Genomic DNA, 12,856 nt, shown 5'->3' with positions numbered 1-12,856 from the left:
GCGCAACATCTGGGGGATAGGGTTAGGGGGCGCAAATCCACGGGTTAGGGGGCACAAATTACTTGCCTTGCCCCGGGTGCTGACAACTCACGCTACGCCACTGCTTCCCACAGCTTACGTGGACAATGGTTTGTGTTTCCAGCGCTTGGATTTGCTCTTTCAGAGACGGACACATAAAAAAGAATATTCATTTGTATAGCCAGAGGGGTCATTGACATATTTAAACCATCTAGAAAGGCAAATGGTGATGACTTGGGTTCATGAACTGCAACCTGACGTACCACTGTAAAAAGATCCCCTTGACCCTGGGGATCCTGTCACTTCACCTTTTCCAATGGGGGCGGGGGCAGCCCATATAACCCAGAAACAGGAGCCCCCCCTCCCATTGGTTTAGCCAAGTGGGAGGGGCTGCCTCCCAATCAAATAAATCAATTTTTTAAAAAACTTAATTGAGATTCTGCCCACCCAACCCCCAACATGAAGCCTGCCCCCCCCAACATAAATCCTAGCTTAATTCCCCCCCCCCGTCCATGACGTCTATTTTTTGTGCCCCCCCCCCCCCCATTTTGCCTCCTCCCACGCTCGGGCCACACACGCCACCGCCGCCGCCGCGCGGTGGAGGGAGGGCGAATGGGCCGCGATGGAACGTCCCCGGCGGAGCCGTTATTTCCTGGCTTGCGGTGAGATGGGGAAGGGAGAAGAAGCCGGAGCGGGACCTCAGCGCGCGCGCTCTCTCTTTCTCCCGCCTTCACCTGCCGAGGCGCTCACCTGGGCCCCCTTCGGCCCGTCGGAGTGGAGGGACTGCTGCTAGCGCATGCGCGGCACTTCGCCCGCCCCGGCGCCTTCATGAATGGGTAACAAAACAAAACAAAAAAGGGACGGAGGGTGTGGCTGGAAAAGGTTTTGAAAAAGAGGGGAAGTGTGTGAGTTGAGGGGAGGCTGCCCTCTAGTAATCCCGTGGTTTTGAGGGGGGGAAGTGAATCTTCATGAGGGGTGGGGTTGGGGTTGGGTGGAATCCCTCAGGAAAACAGCAAAAGGGCGCTCTTCAAAATGGGTTGAATTTCTAAATATCGTTCATCATCATCATCATCACCACCACCACTTTTAATTTGTATACCGTCTTTCTATCTTACAATACCCTAGGCGGTTTACAAGCTGAAGAAACAAAGAATGTAGACCTTATAACAATCTAATGCAATACAAAAACGTGACAATAAAACATAACTTTAAAATACGCAACCTACATCAAATAATATAGAATAATATTAAATATCAGCATATAAAAATTAACAGAAATCCACTTAAGAAGTACAATAGTTTCTAAACTACAATCGATAAAACAACGGCAAGCCACAGTGCATAAAAGAATACAGTACAAATTGAGAAGCAGAGACTGGAGGGTGGGGCAATGCAGGTTCAGTGGCTTTGAAATGCCTCTAGGCCTGATGATGGTGATGGGTATAATACCCTGCCCATCTCACTGTGTTGCCCCAGTCACTCTGGGCGGCTTTCCAACACATAAAAAACATAATGATGGGGCATACCACTAAACATTTTGTGAATGTTTTGCTTGGCCTCATTGAGGGGCAGTATTTCAATATGAGTAGCAAAATGAGAGTATCCCTAAACATTTTTAAAGGAAAAAAAGCACTGAATAAAATATTCAGATGTTTTGGTTTTGGGATGCTACATGCACCCTGAATCCAGAACTTGGGGTCACTGGCGGAGGAAGAGGAGTGTGTGTGGGGGGAGCGCACCACCCCTGGCAGCGTGATCCCAGCAGGGCGCCATCGCAGTCCCCCCCCCGCGCTGGGTACCACGCCCCCAAGATGCGCGCCACGCCCCGGCGGGCGGCCAGCCCCCCCGCTCTCTGCCTCCCCCCTGGTGCTGGAGCATGAAGCTCCGCCACTACTTGGGGTGGGTGGGCAGAAGAAGGGCTCTGGTGTTTGAAGAAAAAAAATAAGGGGGGGGGGGCATAAATTCTAACCATGGCACTTCTCTGCTCGTTGTAGCTTTAAAAACTAAAACTAAGACCATTTATAAACTGCCGATGCATTAAAACTATAGTGGCAGTGTGCAATAAGATCATTTGCATGTAAGATGTTTCCTAAAAACACATGCTCACCTCAGAGGGAGAGACAATTATATATGTATGTATTTTCTCATAACTACGCCCCAAATAATTGTGCACTTAGGGTGATGCTGTCAAGGGTGTGCCTTTAGGAGGTGCTCTGTGGTGACTGGTTGCACAGGTCTTTTTTTGTTCTTATTTTGCGTTTTTAATAGCTACAACTGGCTCGGGTTGTTTATTTTGTCAAAATGTTTCTATTCCAGAGTACATAAGTTGCCTAACAAAACACAAACAATTTAAGTTGCATTTGTTACTCCAAATCCCTGTCATTCTCTCTCTGTTAAATGCATGAGGGGAACACAGTTGCAAAATGGAAATGGGTGTTTTGTACACTGGTGCCAGTTTTGCTGTGGGATAAATGGGCAACCTAGTTATTTCCTTTAGCCATTGTTTTAAAGATCTGGGTAAATGGGCATTCCTGTGTGGGCGTTGTGAAGTGGGAAGTACATAGCTCCCTAAAGAATTTAAAAGAATAAAATTAAAGGATTGTACAGAGGGCAGAAAATGCCGACATGATTCAGCAGGTGCTCATGATATCCATGCAGCCATAGTCCACAGAGCAATGATAATAGCAATGAATTCTGTGCCTGTAGGAAGAGCTATATTTTCCCAAAAACAAAACTAATTCACACAGGGGTTATGTTTCGAGGCACTGTACGCGCCAGTGAAATTGTGTATATTTGAAGCACCATTGGAAAAACCTGCAAACACACCCTTGAAACCTCTGTAAACCCTTTAGAAAGCCAACAGTGCTTACCCAATGCCAAACTCTACCACAATTATTCCCTACAAACCTTCTCAAACTTCACATGCCTCAATGGTCAGCACAAGGGCTCCTAGGATTCCTCTTACAAGGCTCCTGGGATAGATAGGCGCTGTTTTCACTCCTTTTTCCCATTTCTGGCCTCTTCTAGAGCCGTTTTTGCAATTATTAAATTCACTTTTGGTTCGGCATGATGTTTGTGTGTACACTTGTGTATCCGTTGGACGCTCATAAATAACTGGAAGATTCCCTAGAATATTCTGAATGGAGAAATCCAACAGAGCTTAGGGACATTGACACACACCCCACCCACTCCCCAAGCACAGCTGGATCTTAAGTTGTTTGTAAGAGACAACTTCATTTTTGAGACAGAGTCTGCATATACACCATACATTTAAAGCACATGACTGCCCCCAAATAATTATGTGAGCTGTAGTTTACCACCTCACATAGCTACAGTTCCCAGCATGCTTAACAAACTGCAGTTGCCAGGATTATTTGGGGAAAGTCAGGTGCTTTAAATGTATGGTGTGAACATAGGCCAAGATAGAGAGGCAGACAGCTACCAGAAGGCTGAAAGGCATAAGATAATGGAACGCCTCTCTAGGGATCTGATGGGGCAGTGTTTCTTAAGTTAAACAAATATTACAGAAACACCATAAGCCCTCTCTATCAAAGGAAGCCAAACCCTGATAACTGGTGCTCTTGGAAATCCCCACGGGCCACGGAAATAGAGAGAGTGTAACAGAAAATTAATTTAGAAAGCTTGGATGCCTTGCCCTTATTCTGTTTCCTTTAAATTGCCTTCGTAAAATTTTTATTGCTGGTGGTGTTAGATTAGAATTGGGCTCACGATATACTTCTGCTACCTGTTGCTACTGGTTCCCCGTTTGTTACAAACCTACAGTGACTTTTCTGACCACTCATTTCTTTATTGCCATCACCAGCATTTGCATCAAAAATCAGACAAATTGAAAAGCATGTAAGCATATGTGATGACGAAGATGCAGGTTTCCTACGGAAGAAGAAAATCAATTTTCTAGGATCCGGGTTTGCTGAAGGAAGCACAATGACCTTTCATCACATCAGCTACAGAGTGCATTTGAAGACTGGCCACTACGGCTTTCGAAAAGTGGTTAAAAAAGATATCTTGACGGATGTCAGGTATGCTTAATTGCCATTGCTTACTTATTTTGGGGTGCAATTCCTGCTTGTTCCATGTACGGAAAGCAAGGTGGGGAGTGGCTTCACTGGAGGGAAAGTTGCTGCAGCTCATTGGTAGAGCATCTACTTTGCATTCAGAAGGTTTCAGGTTCAAACCCTGGCATCTCCAGGTAGGGTTGGGAAAGATTCCCCACCTGAAGCCCTAGTGAGCTACTACTACCAGTCGACATAGACAATACAGTGGTACCTCAGGTTACAGACGCTTCAGGTTACAGATGCTTCAGGTTACAGACTCCGCTAACCCAGAAATGGTACCTCGGGTTAAGAACTTTGCTTCAGGATGAGAACAGAAATCGTGCTCTGGCGGCGCGGCAGCAGCAGGAGGCCCCATTAGCTAAAGTGGTGCTTCAGGTTAAGAACAGTTTCAGGTTAAGAACGGACCTCCAGAACGAATTAAGTTCTTAACCCGAGGTAACACTGTACTGAGCAAATAGATCCACAGTATCATGTGGTATGAGGCAGCATTCTATGTTCCTTACCAGTCCTTTCCTGCCCCTGGTATTGTTTTACATGCGTTCTACTCTGCAGCTGGAATATTCATTGTCAAGAGATGCCCTCCTGAACCCATCTCTCAGTGTTACAGAGGCCAGGCTTGTTTCACCTAGAGGCAGTGCTTTTTTTCTTCTTCTAAAAAAATGTTTAGGGATACTCTCATTTTCCTACTCATATTGAAATACTGCCCCTCAATTAGGCCAAACTTAGATTCACAAAATGTTTAGGGGTATGCGTACCCCCTGCGTACCCCCAGGAAAAAAACCACTGCCTAGAGGGTTTCCCAAACTTGGGTCTGCAGCTGCTTTTGGACTACAACTCCCATCATCCCTAGCTAGGAACCTTTTAGGCCCCTCCATGAACAAAAGGATCCCATCTGTTAAGAATAGGGACAATCTGGATCTAACCCATACAGAGAAACTAAACCCAAATGTAAGATGAATATTTATGGCATATAACCCATAATCTTGTAGAAAAGGAGTAAGGAACCTGTCACCTACCAGATGTTGCTAAATTGCAACTCCCATCATCCCTGACTGTTGGTCATGCTGGCTAAGGCTGATGAAAATTGCAGGATATTTCCTGTTGTACTGATAATAAATGCTGGAAATGTAAAGAAACTGAAGGCACATTCTTTCACCTTTGGTGGACGTGCCCAAGGATTAAGGCTTTCTGGGAGATGATTTATAATGAAATGAAAAAGGTATTTAAATATACCTTTGTGAAGAAACCAGAGGCATTTCTCCTGGGCATGGTTGGCCAATTGGTGTTAAAGAAGGATAGAACTTTATGTATGCTACAACAGCAGCAAGAATACTTATTGCGAAGTATTGGAAGACACAAGAATTACTCACTCTGGAAGAATGGCAGATGAAGGTGATGGACTATATGGAATTGGCGGAAATGACTGGCAAAATCCGAGACCTGGGAGAAGAGTCAGTGGAAGAAGATTGGAAGAAATTTAAAGATTATTTACAGAAACACTGCAAAATTAATGAATGTTAGAATGATGCTGGATTGAACTTAAGTGGGGTTTTTTAGCAGCAATGTTAAGGAATATGTAAAAATGGATTGTTAACAGGTGATAATTTAAAGCTATAATATATTAAGATAAAAGATTAAGATAAAATTAAAGAGGGAAAGGATTTGCTGAATTAACCAACTGAACTGGAATACAAGAAGGGGAGGTGTGAGGAGGTCAGGGAAACAAGTAAATGAAAGATAAGATATGGAAAGACTGATTTGTTTTTAACTGTTTTTTTGTATTTTCTTTTTCTCTTTATTTTTTTCTCTTTTTTCTAAATTTTGTAATATGTTGAAATGTCAATAAATATCTTATATAAAAAGGGATATTTCTTGTTGTAGAACATTTTCTGCCTCTTGTACACTGATATTTAAAGGGGTGGGGGGAAAGATGCTTAGTTTTCAAATTATGAAGAAAGTACTTGTTTTCAAACTATGAAGAAAGAACTAGTTTATTTTTGTGCAAAAGTGAACCATTTTACCAAAGATGTCATTTTATTGGAATGGCTTTACACATTAAACAACTGACTACTGACAAATTGCTTTTTCTTTACAGTGGTGTCATGAAACCTGGTCTCAACGCAATCTTAGGACCTACAGGCTGCGGCAAATCTTCGTAAGTGTTAACATATGGGTAAAGATCTATTTTCTGATAATATTAAACGTAACATTGTTACAGTTTTTTTTTTTACATTCACAACCAGTAAGTGAGGTTCTGCAATGAACGTGCATATTTGATCAGAACAAAATGGCATCAGTCAAAACCAGAGAAGTGCAAGGTAAAAAGATTCAGTATGGTGTGCAGAAAATGGGAAAAAGAAGTGTTTTTTCCTCCTCTTATAATACCATAGCTTGGGTTATCCAACATGGCTGGATATTGGAAAATGCAGGGCAGATAAAAGGAAGATCTGCTGCACACAGCACATAGTTCAACTCTGGAATTTTCAACCACAGGGTGCATTGAAGGTAACCCAACTTGGATAGCTTTAAAAGGGGATTAAGCAAATTCATTAAAAGATAATGCTAGACTAATAATGGAGATGGCAGGACTTTGAATACCAGTTGCAGGGGGCCATGAGTAGGGAGTGTGGTTGTGCTCATGTCTTGCTTGAGCACATCTGGTCAGCTAGCATGAGAAGAGGCACCAAATTGCCCCCAAGATTGAGGGGGCCTGATGCGTAACTCGCATGTGTGATATCACATGTGTGACGTCACACTGTCCGGAGAATGGTGAGCACTCTGGAGGAGCTGGCCACTGAAGCAGTGCTGCTCTCAGCTCCACAGTCAGCCTCCTCCACCCCCTCAACATTGAGGGGGCTTGACTCCCTTCCAGCAAGTATTGAGGGGGCAAAAGATACCTTGGCCCCCTAGAGTTAGTGTACCTGGCTAGACATGTTTTTGGTGTGATCCAGCAGGGCTCTTCTTAAGTTTGCAACAGTATGATCTTCAGATGTTGGCACAAGTAACTTTTCTTGAGTCCTTTTGGTTTTCCTTATAGGCTCCTGGACATTTTAGCTACAAGGAAAAATCCTAAAGGCCTGACAGGAGACATTTTGATCAATGGCTTCCCTTTGCCTCCAAATTTTAAATGCATTTCCGGATATGTAGTTCAGGTAAATAAAGTCTGTAGTGGATCTTTTATCACGGTACATGTGTGATAGCTATTATTCTATTTAGACAAATGATTTTTATGATACTTCATGTGTTGATTGTCTGCCAGTGCAATAGCAGGATGCCAGTGCTATCAGTGTCTCCTTTTCTGTGTATGATCACTGTTAATCATGTAAATCCACTCACCTTCTCTGGTGGGCACCATTGCGTGCCAGCATTCCCCACCCACCCCACCTGCTGGATTCCACCCATGGATCCCACCCATCTGCTCAATCAGAGAATCGTGAGTGGGCATGGGGGGGTGAGCCACCAGGCAGCAGGCTCAGCCACCCCCGGCATATAGCAGAGGCTGCAAAGCTAGAGTTTTCTCTTGCACTGGCTGTTTCCCAACTGATTTCATTCTAGCTTGTACCTGGACATATGGAGAGGGCCATAGCTATTAGCCACCTGTCATCAATGCTCATTAAATAATCATCTTCTGAGCAGGCGACTTAATGTCAACTGACCTTCAGTGCCCTTTAGCGATCAATCAATACATAAAACAAAAAATAGCAGCCTCTTCTCTTGACACAGCACAGTAGCACTTTCTTTACTACGTTAATGCATACAGTGGTACCTCGTTTTACAAGCAGCCCTGTTAACAAACTATTTAGTTTATGAACTCCGCAAAACCAGAAGTAGTGTTCCGGTTTGTGAACTTTACCTCGGTCTACGAACGGAAGCTGAATGGTGGAAGGGCACCGGTGGTGGGAGGCCTCATTAGGGAAAGCGTGCCTCAGTTTAAGAACGGATTTGGTTAAAGAACAGACTTCAGGAATGGATTAAGTTCGTAAACCGAGGTACCATTGTATTAACAATTGTGCAGCAGTGATAAAACCTAGTATAATGTTCAATTGAAAACTTTTTTTTAATCAATAAGGATGACATAGTGATGGGAACATTGACAGTCAGAGAAAATTTAGAGTTCTCAGCGGCCCTTCGGCTACCATTGTCTATGAGCAAAAAGGAAAAGCAAGAGAGAGTGGAAACTGTTCTCAAGGACCTGGATTTGTCTAAAGTTGCAGACTCCAAGGTATCTGTGTAGTGGCATTTAATACAACCAAACATTAATTGTTGATGTCAGAACTTGTGTTATAAATACTGGCAGATTATGCAGCCCTTCTGGCCATCTGCCATAGAGGCTTTAGTCGATTCCTGCATTGCAGGGGGCTGGACTGGATGACTCTCGGGACCCAACTCTACAATTCCATGATTCTCCCCGCCTACCTCTGCAGGGAGTCTAAGTGCCCATTGTTTGCTACTTGATCATGAGACTATCTCAGCCCCTTTCTTATGGGATGCCGGTAGCACGGGAGCTATTGCAGCACATCTCCCTTCTATGTCACTGGAGTAAGCTGAGGAGCTCTGGGCTGGGGAGAGAAGCCTCACCACTTTGGCATTGTCCCATTGTGGAGATGGGAAGCCCCAGCCCTGGTGACCAAATGCAGCCCTGCAGATTGCTCTGTCTGGTCTTTGGGGCTCTCCCAGGCCACGCCCCCTCTTTGGACCACACACTCTCACCAGTCCTGCACCATGCCTTCCTTAAGTGCTAGAATGTGTCTTTGAACTATACTCATGCCTCTGGCTTGCCTGCCTGGATTGCTGGATGGAAGATAGAGAGGATGAGTGTGTATAGAAAACCTTAGGCTTTTGCTGGAAGGTAGCATAGAGTACAAAGATAAAAGACCCAGAGTGGGTTACATTGAAATCAAACACATAATACCAAGGTTGACTGGTCTATAACAGCAACTAGTTTCCCTACCCTCCCTCTGACCAGAGTTTGAGCAGCAGTGCGGAGAGAGAGAGAGAGAGAGAGAGAGAAAGAAAGAAAGAAAGAAAGGGTTATGGGTTGAGTTCCAGAAAGACCTGTGGCTTGGAAATGGAGGTGTTATAAACAAGAGTGGAGTTTGGTAAAATGGTGCCCCGAGTAAGGACAAAATTTGACACCCCCCCTTGAATATCTCTTATTTTCACGCCACCTCCCTCTTGCCTTCTGTTCTGTGCATACTCTCAAGCGCACTATGTCATAGTTGTGTCATATTTTGTGCCCCCTTGGCTCAGAGCCCCAAGAGAGGAACTGCCCTAAAAAAGCTGCTGGTTGTAAGAGAGGTACCTGAAAGATAGGGGTGATGAAATCTTATGGTGGGGGGGGGGGGAGAGAGAGAGGTCCAGAGATTTTTCCTGTGTGCTAACTGAAACATTTTCATAGTTTTGAGGATCCTCATTTTGAAACTTCATTTCCTGTACCTAGATTGGCACCCATTTTATACGTGGAGTTTCCGGGGGAGAGAGGAAAAGAACCAGCATTGGACTAGAGCTCATTACACACCCTACAGTATTGTTCTTAGATGAGCCGACAACTGGACTGGATGCCAGCACAGCTAATGCCGTCCTGCTTCTCTTAAAAAAGTAAATTGTGCTAGACTCTTGGAGACTGCACCTTATGGCTAATGATGTACTCTCTAGATTGAAGCAAGAGACAGACAGACGGGGGTGGGTGGGTGAGTGAAAACCTGTGCCATGGCTGGAATATTGACAGTCTGATGTTCCTTGGCCTGGTTTGTTTTTCAACAAGGCAATTATTTTTAAAGACAGCATTCCTTTTTTTGGTTTTTTGTCACAGCTTTTATATTCACTTTCTTATGCAATAGTTTCCCCATGCCTCCAACTCTGGTACGATCCCACAAGACAGCACTTACGTTATGGTTATGTTGTGAGTTGTGTGACATGCTAAGTGGATATGGGTAAATGAAGATGGGTTGAGTTAGAAGACTATCAGTTTTGGTAATAATTTTGCTTACAGTGCTGCTTAATGCAAGAGCCCAGTGTTGTTATCTAAAGTTATGTCCATTTGTGTTGTGAATGGTTTGGAACATTAAAACAACAGGTAATTACAGTAGTTGACGGTCTTTCCTGTGTTGCATTCAGGATGGCGGTACAAGGGAGAACAATAATTTTCTCAATCCATCAGCCCCGGTACTCTATTTACAAATTGTTTGACACCCTGACGCTACTTGCTGCTGGAAGACTTCTTTATCATGGCCCGTGTGAAAATGCTCTTCCATACTTCAAAGGTCTTGGTGAGTTTTCATGTGGTATGTTAAATTTAGACCCAGAATTGAACATGAGTCTTTTCAAATTCCTGGATCCAGCAAGAGTTAAAATCTAATGGAGGATCCCATGTTGAATTAGCCAAGCAGGGGCCATAATGGCTGCTTACCCAGTCCAGGGGTGGGCAGCGGTTGCAGTTCATTATGTCCGGTGAGTGGGACCGCAGTGGCCCCTAAGTATGGGTCATTAGTTTTGTTGGCATCCCTCTGTCTTGGGAGACAATGGAAGAGTGCAGAATGTGGAGAACTGAATTTAAGACTGAAAACATGAGAAACGGAGAGAACCGAAATTGACAGTTCGTTCCATCACTACCTGTAAATGTGTTTTCATTAAAGCTGCCTCAGCTGCCGGCTATGTAAAAATAAACCATCTTTTATTCACAGGTTATTTGTGCGAACCATATAACAACCCTGCTGATTTTTTTCTGGACATCATTAATGAAGATTCAACTGCTGTTGGAATGAGTAAAATGACCATCATTACTATACGTATGTATTCTGAAAGTCTTCAGAGTTACCGTACCTTGATGAATCTGTGTGTATCAGCACCAAACCACTTCTCTCTGTGGTTTTTTTAAAGTACATTTCCATTTGGCCCTAAAATGTGATAGGAGGTTCTACTTTTTTGTCAAAATCCCACCCATCCCCACCCATAGAACTGGCAGAGTTACTAGACCACATTTAAGTAGCTTCTGGTCCAATCAATCACAACCCTAAGACAATATTGGGCTGCATGCACACTGTTCATTTATATTACATTTTAAGCACATCACTTCCCCCAACAAATTGTGGGTCATACAGTTTACCTCTCACAGAGCTATGATTCTCATCTCCCTTAACAAACGGAAGTTCCCAGGATTCTTTGGGGGAAGTCATGTATGTTAAATGTGCCTTAAAAGTATGGTATGTATGCAGCCTTATAGAGTATTCCTAACTGTCCAGATCCTCTGGCTGGAGTGCTTTCAGTTTGGGGCAGAGGTGCTTCTCCACCTGTGTGGAGCAGCTCTGCTAGCAACAGGGGGACTGGGGAAACAATTATGCCTATAGAAAGATCTGTGGGCATAGAACTACCACCAGCAGTATTTTTGCTAGCCGTAGACTATGAAACGCAGCATTTCAGTGTTCACCCAGAAGTAGCTTTGGATCTGTTGCAAGGTGATCAGTCTGTACACCTAAGATAGTTCAGAGTACACAAACTGTGATTTAATTTGCACCTGTTGCTCATTTGCAAAGGAGTAACCTCAGTTTTCATTATCATCCAAAACAGCCATTGATGAAGACAATGACATGGAAGACACTGACAGCATTGCATTAGGATTAGCCATACGCTTTACCAGAAGTACTTACTACAAACAAATGATGGCAGACCTCGATGCACTATCTTCGGACGATAAAAAGAAGACGACAGCTTATAAAGGAATTCCGTACACCACACCCTTTCTTCATCAGCTCAAATGGGTGTCCAAACGCACATTCAAAAATCTGATTGGAAATCCTCAAAATTCCACTGCCCAGGTATCCCAAATTAACCTCTTTTTTGGCGGGGGAGATCAATGTTACTAGGAAGCTATGCGGGCTATTTAAAAATGAATTTAATTTAAATAACAAAGAGCTATAGGAATCGTTACATTTTATATACTGTGGGATGATGTCAGGGTGGGTGTTGGGAGCAGGACAAACATAACTTACATGGTGTCAGTGAAGTGAACCATTCAAAGAAACAAAATAGCTCAGGCCTAGTGAGCACAGCAACACTTCCCAGCAGATCTTGCCCCAAGCAGGCAGTTGTGAGGACTGAAGGTCCCTTCCTTTCCATAGCTCTCTAAGTCTCCTTCTCCCTTGGCTCCTTCCCAAGCACTCTGAGACTCCTTTGTCTTGACTGTCTTGGCTCCGCCCTCTTCATACCTCTGGGTTCTGGGAGACCAGTGGAGAAGGGAGCTGGTCACAGCAGAGGGAGAGACTCCCCGGCTTCTTCAGCAGCCTGCCTCATCTCTGCCTCTTGGCCTCCATCCTCTGCTTCTGCCTCTGGTTCTGGACTGCTCTCTGCCACAGCCCCTTCCTGCTCACTAAACCCTGTTACCTCTTCGGCTTCCGACTCCTCCTCCCAGTCAGCTCCCTTTTCTCCCTCTGACCACTCATTGTTGTCCCACCATCAATGCCCGGGCTCCCAGCCTTCTTCCCTTGGGGGTTCCCCAGCTGGTGGCTCCCGCCGCTCCTCTGCGTCCAACCACTCTGTCCAACCACCTGAACCGTATGTGTCCTCTTCTTCCCCTGGGAAGCACATTTCAAGCACACGCCTGTACTAGAAACATCCACAAGTTGAATGTGACAGAAAAGATGAGGGACAGGCATGGGCAGAGCTAAAATTGTCGTCCCTGCTGTCCTCCTCATTGATTTTCTGAACACTGGGTCATGATGTCTGAAGAGAGCCGTAGAAAACAGCAAACAACAATGTATTGCTGT

At 44.3% G+C, this 12,856-nt stretch overlaps 1 protein-coding gene across 3 annotated transcripts in view; it reads left to right on the top strand.

Moving 5' to 3' along the window:
- The first annotated feature begins 609 nt into the window (after positions 1–609).
- LOC310657559 (broad substrate specificity ATP-binding cassette transporter ABCG2-like) overlaps positions 610–12,856 on the top strand; it is a 30,724-nt gene continuing 18,477 nt past the window's right edge. Inside the window, exons 1-9 of one of the 3 annotated variants that reach the window (XM_083398378.1) lie at positions 610–680; positions 3,842–4,058; positions 6,190–6,249; positions 7,132–7,246; positions 8,164–8,316; positions 9,535–9,692; positions 10,212–10,363; positions 10,778–10,882; positions 11,661–11,908. In XM_083398378.1, coding sequence (XP_083254504.1) covers positions 641–680; positions 3,842–4,058; positions 6,190–6,249; positions 7,132–7,246; positions 8,164–8,316; positions 9,535–9,692; positions 10,212–10,363; positions 10,778–10,882; positions 11,661–11,908 — 1,248 coding nt within the window. In that variant the 5' untranslated portion in view covers positions 610–640. The other 2 variants (XM_083398379.1, XM_083398380.1) reach the window with 2 other exon arrangements.

This window comes from Podarcis tiliguerta, assembly GCF_965153285.1.
Source record: "Podarcis tiliguerta genome assembly, chromosome: 9".
Lineage (NCBI taxonomy): Eukaryota > Metazoa > Chordata > Lepidosauria > Squamata > Lacertidae > Podarcis > Podarcis tiliguerta.
The sequence above is the reverse complement of the archived record's forward strand: the minus strand, read 5'-3'. Positions and strand labels throughout refer to the sequence as shown.